At 36.7% G+C, this 15,803-nt stretch overlaps 1 protein-coding gene across 8 annotated transcripts in view; it reads left to right on the top strand.

Moving 5' to 3' along the window:
- The window catches only part of C2H2orf76 (chromosome 2 C2orf76 homolog), a 107,509-nt gene that overhangs the window by 80,201 nt on the left and 11,505 nt on the right, over positions 1 to 15,803 (top strand). For all 8 annotated transcript variants that reach the window (XM_044936368.1, XM_006057166.3, XM_044936381.1 and 5 more), the window contains 2 exons: positions 5,185 to 5,235; positions 11,536 to 11,573. In XM_044936368.1, coding sequence (XP_044792303.1) covers positions 5,185 to 5,235; positions 11,536 to 11,573 — 89 coding nt within the window. The remainder of the gene's footprint in view (positions 1 to 5,184; positions 5,236 to 11,535; positions 11,574 to 15,803) is intronic.

Below are 15,803 nucleotides of genomic sequence, written 5' to 3'. Positions count from 1 at the left end.
TTCTATTAAACACTGTGCTGGAAGTTCTAGCCAGTTCAGTAAGACAAGATAGAGAAATAAATGGCATCCAAGTTAGAAAGAGGTAAAATTGTCATTATTCACTGGTGAGTTGATTATCTTTGTTGAAAATCCTATGGAGTTTATAAAAACACTACTGGAACTAGTAACTTGAGCTTTTAGCAAGGTTGTAGGATATAAATGAATATATAAAAACTAATTATGCAATATACAGTTGGAAACTAAAAAAGAATAATAGCATCCAAAAAATTGAAATAGGGTATATTCGATAAGAGTTGTAAGACTTTTGCACTGAAAAATCTAAAACATCACTGAGAAGTTTAAAAAGACCTAGATAAATGAAGATATACTATGTTCATAGATCAGAAACCTCGATATGGTTAAGACGTCATGACTCCTCAAAATAATGTATGGATTCCAATCCCAATCAGAATCTCAGCAAGCTTTCTTTTTTCCTTCAGATAATGTCTACTTATTCTAAACTTTATGAATAAGTTATTCTAACGTGTTCAAAAATTTTAAGGAAAGTAAAAAAGACAATAATATATAAATAAATAATGATATAAATAAATCACAGAAAGAAATAAGTTGGAAGAGTTACACTATCTGATTTAATGACTTATTACTGTAAAACTGTATCAGGAAGGATTCAGCGGTATTGTTATACAGATGACATGTGTATCGATGAAAAATAGTCCAGAAATAGTATTATACATATGTTTAATTGGTTTTTGGTCACAACATTTTAAGGGGAAGCTGTCATCTTTCTAAAAAGGAGCTGAAACAGTCTTATGGACTCTGTGAGAGAGGGAGAGGGTGGGAAGATTTGGGAGAATGGCATTGAAACATGTAAAATATCATGTATGAAACGAGTTGCCAGTCCAGGTTCGATGCACGATACTGGATGCTTGGGGCTGGTGCACTGGGACGGCCCAGAGGGATGGAATGGGGAGGGAGGAGGGAGGAGGGTTCAGGATGGGGAACACATGTATACCTGTGGTGGATTCATTTTGATATTTGGCAAAACTAATACAATTATGTAAAGTTTAAAAATAAAATAAAAAAATAAATAAAAAGGAGCTGAAGCAATTGGATATTCACATGCAAATAAATGAACTTGAACTCTCACCTGTTGCCATACACAAAAAATGATTTGAGATTGGTCAAGGCCTAAATTTAAAATCTGAAACTATAAAAACTTCTGAAAGAAAACATAAGAGAAAATCTTAAAGACTGATTTTGCAAAATTTATTAAAGTACAATGAGCACCCCCCCCCAAAATCTAGCTAGGGTTCATCAAAATTAAAAACTTTTGCTTTTTAAAATACACTGTTAAGAAAATGAAGAGGCAAACCACAGACTTTGGAGAAAATACTTGTAAAACATATATTCAACAAGAAATTTATGTCTAGAATAATAGTAACTAAAGAAAGAAACCAAACTCTTACCACTCAAGTTATATGACATACAACCCAATTAAAAAAATGGGCAAAATATTTGAACATGCACTTCATCAAAGAAAATATATGGACGACGAATAAGCACATTCGGTGATACTCATCATGAGTCTTTAGTGAAATGCAAGTTAAAACCACAATGAGAGCATAACACACCCACTTAACAAGACTGAAATAAGAAAGCTTTAGAAGTTAAAAACCAAGGTTTTGGCTAGGATGTGAAAGAACTGGAGCTTCTTATATGTTGCTAGTGTGAGCGTTAAAAAGGTACCACTTTGGAAGATGATTCGGCAAATTCTTGACAAGTTAAACATACGAACCTACTGTACAACCCAGCCATTCCACTTGTAGGTGTAATGAAAGTGTATGTCTACATATGAATCCTCATGGCTGTATTCATAGCGGTACAAAATGGGAAACAACCTTTTTCATAAGGAAGTGTTTGTTCTTTTCCTCTTCCTCTTCAAGCATTTTTATATGTAAAGTTCACCTCACCAGAATGTGTTTAACATCTAATCTTTCTTTTCTTTTGCCACCGCAGAAGATACCAGCTTTAGTCCTACCCTTCTTAGTGTGGCAGATGGAAGTTGGGAGGGCTGGATTCTAGTCCTGGCTCTTGACACTTTGGGCTGATCGACTGCCTTCTTGGGACCTCAGTGCCCTAACCTGCTGATTAAAGGGATTAAATGATGCATTTTTACTCATGTCTGTTTTTGAGCACCTGCCGTGTGCCAGGCACTCTGTTAGGCTTTGGCAACATGATGAAGGAAATAGGCTGTAGTCCTCGCCCTCACTGGAACCAGCATTTATTAACATATAATGTGCCAGGCACTGTCCTAGGTTTTGGGAAGACAGGCCATTGTGTCTTAATCTCTAGGAATTTATGAATTAGTAGAGAAGAGAGACCAAACTAAGTAAACAAAGCTCTAATTGTAAAAAATGTTATGAATGGAGGAATATGAGAGGAGACCCCCTCTTTTAGTAGGGCTGTCCTGGAAGGCGTCTATGTGGAGGTGACAGCTGAGCTGAGATCCACAGGTGGAAAAAAACGGCTCCTTTCATCTCTGTCATAGTCTCTTCTCTCAGAAGCCTAGACTTGTGAGGTCTAAGGGGGTGATTTGGTGTCCTGACTGTAGACATCTCTAAATGAAAATAGTTTCATGGCACTGTTTCTTCTGTACCTTAGTCCTTTCTTCAGGGAGTTTTGCTGTCTAGTTTAGGAAATACAAATGGCAATAAATTAAACAGATTTAATTCTTCTGATATTTAGTCAACACTTCTTTGGCTTATAATTCAAAAGTGAGAAACAAAAGATAAAATGAAGTTCTGTGCTCCGCTAAGGCTAAAACAGAGGTTTCAGATGGACGTTGGGCAGGCGAATATGGACTCCACAGACAGGTTTCCTTTGGCCTACAGCATTTTTTTTTTTTTCCCTTTTTTTCTTTTCTGGCTGCATTGGGTCTTAGTTGCTGCACATGGGATCTTCACTGTGGCATGTGGGCTTGTTGCCCTGTGGCATGTCTTGCCTGGGAAATCCCATGGACAGAGGAGCTGGTGGGATATAGTCCATGGGTTCACAAGAGTAGGATATGACTGAGGGACCAAATCACCACCAGTGTGGGGATCTTAGTTCCCCAATCAGGAATCGAACCTGTGTCCCCTGCTTTGCAAGGTGAATTCAACCACTGGATAACCAGGGAAGTCCCTGCCTACAGTATTTTAAAAGTCAATACAGTTCACCTAACCTCCCCCTCACCCCAGACTTAGTGTTTCCATTTAAATCTTTAGGTGACCAATTAGAATGAAGGGACTGCACCTCCTTTAATGGGATGCTTGCTCTTACCTCATGGCCCTCCTGTTTGCCCAGCCTCACTCATTCCTGTCATCTGGTTGGCCTCCTGTGATTGTGTTTGTCTAAGAATCATCTTAGCAGGTTTTCATTTTGAGTCTAAATATGCTTGGGACTGGCCGGCTGTGAATCTGATCTACGAGTGTGGGGCTGGGTGATTCTAGCATGTGGCAGGTGAGATCATAGCCCTAGCTGTGAACACACCTTTGTTACAGGATTCACAGGGAGCGTGCCCTCTCAAGAGTGGGGACTTGTCTCAGTAACTTCTTATTTTCCCTGTCCCTGGAATACTTGGTAGTGGGTACTTTAAATGCTTGTAACGTAAATGAATAAATTATATTTTAATTTTGGTATTTATTTGACCTTTAAAATTTGGGCTTTCCTGGTGACTCAGTGGTAGAGAATCTGCCTGCAATGCAAGAGATGTGGGTTTAATCCTTGGGTCAGGAAGATACTCTGGAGAAGGGAATGGCTACCCACTCCAGTATTGTTGCCTGGAAAATTCCATGGACAGAGCAGCTTGGTAGGCCACAGTCCCTGGGGTTGCAAAAGAGTCAGACATAACTTAGCAAATAACACTTTTTCACTTTCACTGACCTTTAAAAGGTTAAATGTCCTTGAACACTTTTCCTAATTCAGATGTGTAGGTTTTTAAAAAAGTTTTCTTTGGTAACACATTCCTATGGTTTTTAAGGATGAATATGTAAAAAGGAATACAGTGAAAATCTCCTTCCCACTTCTGTTCTTTATCTGACCAGTGCATCATGCTCTCTCCCATGGAAGTATAAACAAAAACAAATACATATTCTTATTTTTCCTCTCTTTTATTCAAAAGGTAGCATACTAAAAATAATGCTCTGCCTTATGCCTGCTTTGCTCTTAAAAAAAATTTTTATTTAATTTTTGGCTGCATTAGATCTTTATTGCTGTGCACAGGCTTCCTCTAGTTGCGGCACGCGGGGGCTACTCTCTAATTGCTGTGCACAGGCTTCCATTGTGGTGTCTTCTCTTGTTAAGGAGCACCAGGCTCTAGAGCGTGGGTTCAGTAGTTGTGGCGCACAGGCTTGGCTGCTCTGTGGCATGTGGGGTCTTCTGGACCAGGGATTGAACCCATGTTCTCTGCGCTGGCAGGCAGATTCTTAACCACCTGGACTACCAGGAAAATCTGCGTTCTTTACTCTTGACATATCTTGAAGATCTTACAATGTTAGTAAAGAGCTTCCTTCTCCTTCTTTTTTGGTTGTTTTACTGGTTGTTGAAAAATATGTTTAATTGTTTGGACATATTATAGTTTATTTAGGAAGTCCCCTCATTGAAAGACACTTGGATTTTCCCAGGCATTTACTATTGCAAACAGTGCTATAGTTAGTACCTTTGTTTAAGTCATTTCATACATACACACACACACATGAGTGTGCAAAGTATATTTCTATGGTAAATTCTCCACGTGGAATTGTTAGGTCAAAGGATATATGCATATGTAATTTAGATATATGTTACTTAATTCCCTCTGTAAGGGTTGTAGTTTAATTAATTATTAATGAACACTAATACTAGTGTTTGAAAACACTGTTTTAAGAAAATTTTACAGTTTCTTTACTGAGTTAGAGTAGTTACATTATAGGTTATATGAATTTTGGTAAGAGTGATAAGATTGTTCTAAATCTTTGGTTTCTACTACTGACCCCAAGGGATTCTCAGATTCATGTGCTAAATGAACATCAACTATATAATAATGTTTCACACATACTTACTATATATTTCAAGTGTATGTAGATGCTATTGTATAATAAAATGCCAATTCTCTTAATACTATGACTATTTGAATATTTTATAATAAAAATACTCTTTATCTTACAGATATCCCTTTGAGAACCAGCCTCCCACCACCATTCAGAAATTATAAATATGGTAACCAATTTTTCTTATTCTTTTAAAACATATAATTTCACATTAGTTTTATTTTGAAGTGAATTTAAATTTGGTTTTCAAAAATGAGTTTGCAATCTGTATATACAAACCAATATGGAAGTTATTTAAAAATATAGGAATTCTAGTATATCGTTAAAGCAAATACTACTTGTGTCATCAAGTGGCGTATTTATGAGGAATAGCATGTTTGGAAAATGATTTGAAATGAATTGCTTTGTTAGGTAATCAGAAAAGGAGAAATGATTAAAGACTGGGAATTAAAAGAAGAGATTTAACATTTTAGATGTCAATAACTTGAGTATGTTGGCTTCCCTGGTGCCTCAGTGGTAAAGAATTCATCTGCCAACGTAGGAGCTGCTGCTGCTGCTGCTAAGTCATTTCAGTCGTGTCTGACTCAGTGCAACCCCAGAGACGGCAGCCCACCAGGCTCCTCTGTCCCTGGGATTCTCCAGGCAAGAACACTGGAGTGGGTTGCCATTTCCTTCTCCAATGCATGAAAGTGAAAAGTGAAAGTGAAGTCACTCAGTCGTGTCCAACTCTTCGAGACTCCATGGACTGCAGCCTACCAGGCTGCTTTGTCCATGGGATTTTCCAAGCAAGAGTACTGAAGTGGGTTGCCATTGCCTTCTCCAGCCAACACAGGAGAGGCAGGTTCAATGGGGGTCAGGAAGATCCCCCAGAGAAGGAAATGGCAACCCACTCCAGTATTCTTGCCTGGAAAATCCCATGGACAGAGGAGCCTGGTGGGCAATAGTCCATAGGGCTTTTAGCAAAAGAGTCAGACTCTACTTAGCTGACTAAACAACAACAGCAACAACTTGAGCATGTTACACAGTAATTTTATATGTTGCAGTTACTGACTTTAAAATGTAGTAATAAGTCAAGAAGCTAGGTTTCATTATTCATTATAAAGATGGTACAGTTATTAACCTTCAGGATATTGACACTCACCAAACTTTGGATTTGAGACTTCACTTGAGAATTACGATGCACCTAATAAATATTTCTGTTAATTGGTGCAGACATTTTAAAGCATAAATTTTTAATTACCCTAGATCATTTCTGGAGTGGTTTTTAATTCTGCTGCCATTTGGTAGAGCAACTTATGACATAAAATACTTTGAAATCACAGTCTTCACCGTGTGTGTGCATTTTAATATTCATAGACTAACTGTGAGGTCACAAGGGGTAGTCAAGCAGAAGTTAAAGGCACTGAGTCGAAAGTACTTTGATTTATTGGACTTAAAGAATTTACATACTAAATATTGAATAAGAGAAAGGAATAAAAAGCATGATTAAGTAAATATGAAACTTTTCAGTTCTGTCTTTCACGGCTTTCAAAGTGTCAAGCCTTGAAATACAACCTTAAACTTGAATCTGCCTACAGATGCCACTTCAGATTGGCATAGTTACATATGGGTTCCCTTTTTTACATGCTGTGGATGTGTATTCAAACTTGTGTTCCATGTAAATTATTTTGAAAGATAAGTTTTAGATAGTGAAGTTATCAAAATATCTGGCTACTAATCATCATGATGGTAAATAATATATTCCTTCAATTTTTCCCTTTGTTGGTATTTGTATATTTAGGTGTGATGTTGGGTACATATATTAGTTTGTTAAAGGGTGGAGTATCTTCTTGTATTGATTCTTTTATCATTTTATATTGTCGTTCTTTCTTTATGGCCTTTGTTAAAAAGTGTTTTGTCTGACATGAGTATTTTGCCACCCCTGCTTTCTTATCCTTTTTGTTTGCATAAAATATCTTTAAAAACCTTTTTTGTTTTATTTATTAATTGAATTATACTTTATAATTTCTGTTATACAACAGAGTGACTCATGTATATGTATGTGTGTGTGTGTGTGTGTGTGTATTCTTTTTCATTATGATTTATCCCAGGACATTGAATATAATTTCCTGTGCTATACAATAGGACCTCGTTGTCCATCCATTCTATATGTAATTTTTGCATCTATAAAACCCAAGATTGCCGGGAGAAATGTGAATAACCTCAGATATGCAGATGACACCACCCTTATGGCAGAAAATGAAGAGGAAGTAAAGAGCCTCTTGATGATGGTGAAAGAGGAGAGGGAAAAATCTAGCTTAAAACTAAACATTCAGAAAACAAAGATCATGGCATCTGGTCCCATCACTTCATGGCAAATAGATGGGGAAACAATGGAAACAGTGAGAGACTTTATTTTCTTGAGCCCCAAAATCACTGCAGATGGTGGCTGCAGCCATGAAATTAAAAGATTCTTGCTCCTTCAAAGAAAAGCTATGACAAACCTAGACAGCATATTAAAAAGCAGAGACATTACTTTGCTGACAAAAATCTGTCTAGTCAAAGCAATGGTTTTTCCAGTAGTCATGTATGGATGTGAGACTTGGACTATAAAGAAAGCTGAGTGCCGAAGAATTGATGCTTTTGAACTGTGGTGTTGGATAAGACTCTTGAAAGTCCCTTGGACTGCAAGGAGATCAAACCAGTCAATCCTAAGGGAAATCAGTCCTGAATATTCATTGGAAGGACTGATGCCAGAGCTGAAACTCCAATACTTTGGCCACCTGATATGAAGAACTGACTTATTGAAAAAGACCCTGATACTGGGAAAGATTGAAGGTAGGAGGAGAAGGTGATGACAGAGGATGAGATGGTTGGATGGCATCACCGACTCGATGGACATGAGTTTGAGCAAGCTCTGAGAGTTGGTGATGGATAGGGAAGCCTGGCATGCTGCAGTCCATGGGGTCGCCAAGAGTCAGACATGACTGAGTGACTGAACTGAACTTGGGAGACTGACCTAAGAAAATATTGGTACAATTTGTGTCAGAGAATGTTTTGTCTGTGTTCTCTTCTAGGAGTATTATGGTGTCTTGTCTTATGTTTACATCTTTAAGCCATTTTGAGTTTATTTTTATGCATGTTGTATGGATGTGTTCTGACTTTACTGATTTACATGTGGCAGAATCACTTACTAAAGAGACTTTCCCCTTTTATACTGTTGCCACTTTGTCAAAGATTAATTGACTGTATGTGTGGCTTTATTTCTGGGCTCTCTGTTATGTTCCATTGATCTATATGTCTGTTTTTGTCCCAAACCACACTATTTTGATTACTGTAGCTTTGCAGTATTGTTAATATTATAATATCAATCGACTCCTTCCTGAAGTTTGGGAGAGTTTGCCTCCTGTTTTGTTTTTCCCTCAGGAGTGCTCACAGCTGTGATCTTTTATAGCTCTATACATGAGTCTTTCCTATCCCCTCACTCTCAATGTATGTGAGTCCTTCACCCTAAAGTGGGTCTCTTGTAGGCAACATATTGTAAGCTTGTTTTATTATCCAGTCTGTCACTCTAAGTTTTTTGATTGGAGCATTTAATTGATAATTGAAGTAATTATTGCCAGATATGTTTTTATTGCCATTTAAACCTTGTTTTGCAGTTGATTTTGTACTTTTTCCTTATTCCTTTTTCTCTTTCCGTGGTGGTAGATAATGTATCTTTCTTATTAGTCCACCTTATTAACATCCACTTGTCCTATTATTTCTATACTACTCAGATGAATTGGCAGGAAAAATGAACACATTTACCTGTGAGGAAATTAGAGAACCACCATGGTTTTGGTAGAATTCAACTGACTGTGTTTGGCTCTTTAACAATCTGCCACTTTGTTTTTGACAAGAAACGCTGAAGTGCTCCTTGCTCACCTGTCCTTGTCCTGCAGTATTGCTGCACTCTCTGAGGGACTGAACACACTGGGTGTTGGGGAGTGGAAAGGGCAGAGTCAGATTTCATTTTTGTTGGTTGCCATCTCTGTGCCCTTGGACAAAGGTCCAGTCTCTCTGCCAGGCTGCCAAGAGTCAGAGATTTCTCAGAGCCCTGCCTCCCATTTAATTGGCATCTGCATCTATTACTGATTTACCCTGGCCAGATAGTGTGTTCTTAAAGCACAGGGGATGTTGTCTTATTTTTAAATTCTTTTTGTTTAGGCATGGTGTATGTGTGCAGTGAATGTTCGTTGTTGTACAGTGTGAGGCTGCTAATTCTGTTTGTTTCTAAGGCTGTGTGAGATTACATTAAACAATGTGAACACATTAAATACTCTGCAAACGTAAATCTTGTTTTTATCTTTATGAGGTTGTTTTCCTCAAGAAATCTGCACTAAGGAAACCATACCAGCAGAAGTTGTTTCTGTTAATAATTAAAATTGTTTTTTTTTTTTTTTTAAGAAGTAAAAACAAGTGAAAAAGATGATTTAACAAAGAAAGGGGCATTTCTTTTCTTCCCAATTCTTACCAGTTTCTGTTGGAGAGAAAAATCTGGTGAAAATTTATGTTCAAAACATTTCTTTTTCTAATAAAAATAAAACGTTGCCTCCTTATTGTGGGGTTGCAGAGCATATCAGAGCAAAGATATTTCTAACTTAAAGAGTTATTAGCAAAATATATAGAACATGATGACGCTTGGAGAGGTCAGTATGCAATTTTGCAGGTCGATTATAATAGACTTTAATCAAGGTCCTTTTGTTTAAAAAAAAAAAAAGCAACTACTATTGGCTTCTCTAACTTGTCTCTAGTAACAAACAATATATATTTATAGTGAGAAAAAGAGTGTAATAGGTAACTCAGTATAATAGATAATTCAAAAGTCACATTTGTTTGTTTTCTTATGTACATTGTAAGCTTATTTCTAGCCATCCTAAATGTGTATATTTCACTTAGGTAAGATTGATTTTTATAAGGCAACCTTATATTAAAAATTGTAATAGGCAATTGAAAGTTTACTATTTAAAATAATGAGCATTTCATAGTGCCTGTTCTTAACTAAATAGGTACCCTAATTCTTCTTTATTATTAGAACATAGTTAAATCAAGGTTTTTTTTTTCTTTTACTGCATCTTTCATTTCACTGAAATTCCTTGTTGAATCAAATAGCATGATTGATAGAAATGAATTTTAGCTTAAGGTTAAGAGTTTATTCAGATATAATAATATATGTAACTATAGTAAATTAGACTTCCCTGATGGCTCAGAGGGTAAAGCATCTATCTACAATGCGGGAGACCTGGGTTTGAGCCCTGAGTTGGGAAGATCCCCTGGAGAAGGAAATGGCAACCCACTCCAGTATTCTTACCTGGAAAATCCCATGGATGGAGGAGCCTGGTAGGCTACAGTCCATGGGGTCACAAAGAGTCGGACACGACTGAGTGACTTCACTTTAACTTTCACTTTCATAGTAAATTAATTAAATGGCTAGGTAAAACTGAGTGGAGACTTAGTAACTTTCTGAATTTAAACCTGTTGAATGCTTTGTCTGTTATATAATTAAGAACTAATTATTGCCCAGTTAGAAATACCCAATGTAGAGAAACTACTTACTAGAAAAACACAGTGTAGCCTGATTTCAAGATAAACAGATTAAGGAGTGAAGGAGAGATTGAATAAAGCAGATTAGATGGTGTGAGCCTGTGCAGTATTTGAAAACCAGGAGACAGACATTGGTAGTCTTTGGGTATTAGCAGCCTTGATCAGATTACCAGTGCATCTTTGATGGTGTTTAAATTCTGAGAGTGGTAGCAACTTGTTGCTATGATCATTTGACCTCCTGTCACTGAATCTCTTCTGAGAGATTAGTAGAAAAATAGTAGTAGTAGACATTAACAAAGACAGACTTTTTAAAAAACCTTATTTGCTAATCTTAGCATTTTGGGACTCTAACAAACAAGATAGAGTTATGTCATTCAGCTGTTTTCTAAGGGAAAAAGGGCTGAGTTGACTACAGGTTATGGTACAAACACAGCTCTATTTGTCAAAGGGCTTTAAAATATTTTATACAGTGATCTTTAATTTTAATAATATGCAAATGTAATATTTCTTTTACTGCGTATTAGATTTTTAAGTGAACCTGATCATAAGGCAGGGACCCAGATTCCTCACCTTCCTAGCTGCCACCCTCCCCAGCTCACCACACACCTCATCTCACTTTGTGTATGTGCACTCACTTGTGTCTGACTTTGTGACCCCATGGGTTGCAGCCCACCAGGCCCGGCTGTCTGTGGGATTTTCCAGGCGAGAATACTGGAGGGGGTGTCATTTCCTTCTCCAGGGGATCTTCCTGACCCAGAGATCGAACCCTCATCTCTTGTGTCTCCTTCATTGGTAGATCCTTTACCACTGGCGCCACCAGGGAAGCCTTTTAATCTCACTTTAATAAGTTTGAAACGAAGGTTTAGAATAATTTTAGTAAAAAGACAACTTTTTTTTTTTCTTTCAGATAAACTGAAGATTGTTCATCAAGCACATAAATCAAAGGTATGTTTCATATGTACAGTATCTGGCACATAGCAGATAATCAATTTTGGTTGACTTAGTGAATAAATGAATGAACATGTGTACTTCTAAGATATTTTTCATTATAGTAGCATTTTTCATTTTTAATTTACCCTTTAAATAGCCTTTTATCCATTAAAAGAAAAAAAAAAACCCTCTAAATTGTATTCCTATTGGTAATAGATTCTTTTTTAAAAAAGTGTTAATTAAAAAAAAAATGTTGTTAATATATTGAGTTGACCAAAAAGTTTGTTCAGGTTTTTCTGGTGCAGAAAAACTTGAATGAACTTTTTGGTCAACCCAGTATATCAAGCAAATGTTTAACAAGCATAAAACTTGTTGAAATAAATTCAGCTTACAAATAAAGGAAATCAAATATTATATCTAGTCCAATTTCTTTGATTTTCTTATTTCTATACCAGAAGAGGGCATTATGAAAATAACGTGTTTTCTCTCATTTGACTCTCTCTGTGTGTTAAGGCCCCGTACTGTGGCTCTCGGAAACAGGCTTGCTAGTTTCACAGAGGACATGGGCTGCCACAGAGAGGACTGCTTAGTTATGTGTTTATAGTATGTTTACATTTCCGTCTTCATACTTTTTCAGAACAATGTTTTTATGTTTGCATCTCATGTAGATAGACCAGAGTGATCTTTTTTCTTGAATCTCAGTGACCTTGTATAGACTTCTCATTAAAACAATAATCTCTTCTATATAGAAACTACTCAAGGACAAGGGACTGTATTTTATTCCTCATATCTCCAGTACCTAGCACAATGCCTCATTCAAAAGAATGTTTCCATAACAATTTTTGAAGGAAGTGTTTATTCATGGATTCATTTAATTTTATTCTCTTTGCTAGTCATAGATGATGCCCCCCACAAACACAGTCAGCTTTCAAATAAATGTATAACAAGAGATCATAAAGAAGATGGTATAAGGATATGTCTGTTGACTGTGGATTAGTAACTCAAATTTTTTTCCCCCTGTGGCTTAAAACAACACACATTTACTGTCTTATAGTTCTGGAGGTCAGAAATCTGAAATCAGTTTCCCTGAGCTAAAATCAAGCTGGTTCTTTCCAGTAACTTTATTTTTCTATACCAAGGACTATGTATACAAATTTGACAGCATCCAATTGTCAAATGCTTTGAAATTTGGTGCTTGTGTATGTCTGGGACTATGGTATGGAATCTTTACTTTGTATGGATGCTAGAATTATATCTGGCCACAGACTCCATCCGTTTTCTCTTGTCCAAGCCAGGACTGTTTTTAGGCTTGTCCCTAAAATGTGGAGAGTAGGAATCTTGATTTTATTGTAGAAAGAAAATAAATAAAGTTAAAATGAAAAAAAGGCTCTTTAAAAAGGTTGTCATCCTCCATTTAGTGTTGCATTTATATCATAGCTTGCTCATATGCTCATGTTTCCTAAAAGGAAATAATAAATAGAGTATTCCTTTATCCTAATGAAGACCTAATTCATAATATTCAAATTAATCAGTATTATGATATTTTAAAAAAATCAGAAAGTTTTCCTGCTATAGTTGGAAATATCTTAGAATTGTTTCTTATATTTAAAACATATGTTCCATCTTGGCACATTAGAGTTGTGAAATTAGAGCCCATTTTTCAGTTGAGCCATGTATTTACTTAAAGATTCTCCAAACAAATTTGAGTCACTGAGGATGTTTCTGGAATCTGGCTTTATAAACTTCTCATCTAAATCATAGAGATTCTAGTTGAGATTGTTGTTATTTAGTTGCTAAGTTGTGTCCAACTCTTTTGCAACCCCATGGACTGTAGCCCCTCCAGGCTCCTTTGTCCATGGGATTTCCCAGGCAAGAATCCTGGAGTAGGTTGCCATTTCCTTCTCCAGGGGATCTTCCAGACCCAGGAATGGAACCCGTGTCTCCTGCATTGCCAGGTGGGTTCTTTACCCCTGAGCCACCAGGGAAACCCAGTAAAGAGATAGTTCTTCAGATTTCCTCTTTAACTTTTGTAAGGAAGGAGTCAATATATTTTTACAGATACAGTTTTAAGACTTAAAACTTTTACCCACATGTTCCTTATTTGTGCCTTTTCCAACCGCCAACCGTTTTTCTCATTTTATGCGCATTCTGCTTCCCATTTACAAGGCCTATAGACATCACTGGCCCAGCCAGTCAGTTTTCCAACTCTGCTGTAATTTTAGTCTTCTTACTTAGCCAAAGCGAAAAACTTCCAACTAACTCCTGTATCTTAATGAACTTGTTCACAAGGCATGTTCCCCATTTCCCCAAATTTCTAGGTTTAGACTTTCTTAATTGAAATTACCAGGTGTCCACAGAAATTTGGTGCCATCACCACAATAAAAAAGTGACTGGATACCTTCCCACCAAGCCTCCTGTTTGGATGATGAGCTCAGTGTTTATTGAATGAATCAGTAGTCCAGTGCAAGTAATTACTATAGTATGGTTTATTTTGGCAAGAAAATGTACTTGTGTGTCTATGTGTGTAGTATGGAGTATAATCAGTAGGCTACTTGTAAAGTCATAATGCTGCTGCAGCTGCTAAGTCGCTTCAGTCGTGTCCGACTCTGTGTGACCCCATAGATGGCAGCCCACCAGGCTCCCCCGTCCCTGGGATTCTCCAGGCAAGAACACTGGAATGGGTTGCCATTTCCTTCTCTGATGCAGGAAAGTGAAAAGTGAAAGTGAAGTCGCTCAGTCATGTCCGACTCTTCGCGACCCCATGGACTGCAGCCTACCAGGCTCCTCCATCCATGGGATTTTCCAGGCAAGAGCACTGGAGTGGGTTGCCATTGCCTTCTCCCAAAGTCATAATAATTCCTATCAAGATTTGAAAGAAAAACCCCAATTTCTGTCTTATATTTTGTGAGTTTGGAAACCGGTTAGCTATCCTTGTTAAAAGTTTATGAAAGAAAGAAGTCACACCCTGTAGTAAACTTTGTAAGAAATATGCAAGATCTTTAAGAAGAAAACTTTAAAATTGCAGAGGTTATTCAGTTGTCCAGACTCATTGAGCTGAACTTCTCTTAAGAACTATGTGCTATCTTTATATGAAATTCCACCTTAATTTAACAAAAAAGAAAAACATGCAAAGAGAGATATAAGATGAGATTTAAGTGGAAATGTAAAGGATATTTGGATGGGAAGAGGCAACAGTATGAAGATGTCAGTTCTCTTATAGTTAATTTACAAATTTAATGCCACCCAAATAAAATTCTAGTAACAGTTGTGTGTATATATGTATTTGTATATATGCGTGTGTGTGTGTGTGTGTATGTGGTGTGTATATAAAAGCTAAAGAAACTGATTATAAAACTAACATGCAAAAGATAAATAATGAAGAATAGTCAGAAGAAAGAGAAATGAGAGTGACTAACCCTGGCACATTAAGACATATTGTAAAACTATAGTAATTAAAACAGTGTGGTACTGTCACATGAACTGTTAGTTCAAAGACACAGAATCAGAAGTCCAAAAATAGACCCAATTATATATGGGAATTTAATATATAGTGAACATTGCATTTAAAATTTATGGAGAAAATATGGAGGATTCAGTAAATGTTATTGAAACAACTGGAAAACAGTTAAATGAATCCATATCCTTTTCCTTATGCCAAAATAAATACTCAAATAAGTCTGAGATGAAACCCATAGGTAAGGATAGAGATTAACTAGATTAACATGAATGGATAATTTGGTCAAGTTGGGTGTTGGGTACATAAAGGGTTCATTGTACTATCCTGCATACATTTTATGTCTGAAATATTCTATGATTAGAAGTTTAAAAGATGAAGTTAATTAAAAATATTTTAAGGAAACATGGGATTTTAAAGTAATCTTACACTGAAGGTCTTTTTAAGTATAATAGAAAAATAAAAGATTGATACATTTTCCTTTATTCATTCAGCAGACATTAAGCACCTTCTTTTAAAAAAAGGCTCTAGAAGGAAAATGAAGGAACAAATGAAAACTGGGAGATTTTCTAACATGTATTACAGAAAAGACCTAATTTTCTTAGTGAAAAGTGAGTGTTAGTCACTCAGTTGTGTCCGACTCTTTGTGACTGGCGTGGGTAGCCATTCCCTTCTCCAGAGGATCTTCCTGACCTGGGGATTGAACCCAGGTCTCCTGCATTTCAGGTAGATTCTTTACCATCTGAGCCTTCAGGGAAGCTCGGTTTTCTTAGAATGTAACAATATTCCAC

This window comes from Bubalus bubalis, chromosome 2 (assembly GCF_019923935.1).
Source record: "Bubalus bubalis isolate 160015118507 breed Murrah chromosome 2, NDDB_SH_1, whole genome shotgun sequence".
NCBI classification, from domain to species: domain Eukaryota; kingdom Metazoa; phylum Chordata; class Mammalia; order Artiodactyla; family Bovidae; genus Bubalus; species Bubalus bubalis.
Note: the sequence above shows the minus strand (reverse complement) of the source record. Positions and strands in the feature narration are given on the sequence as shown.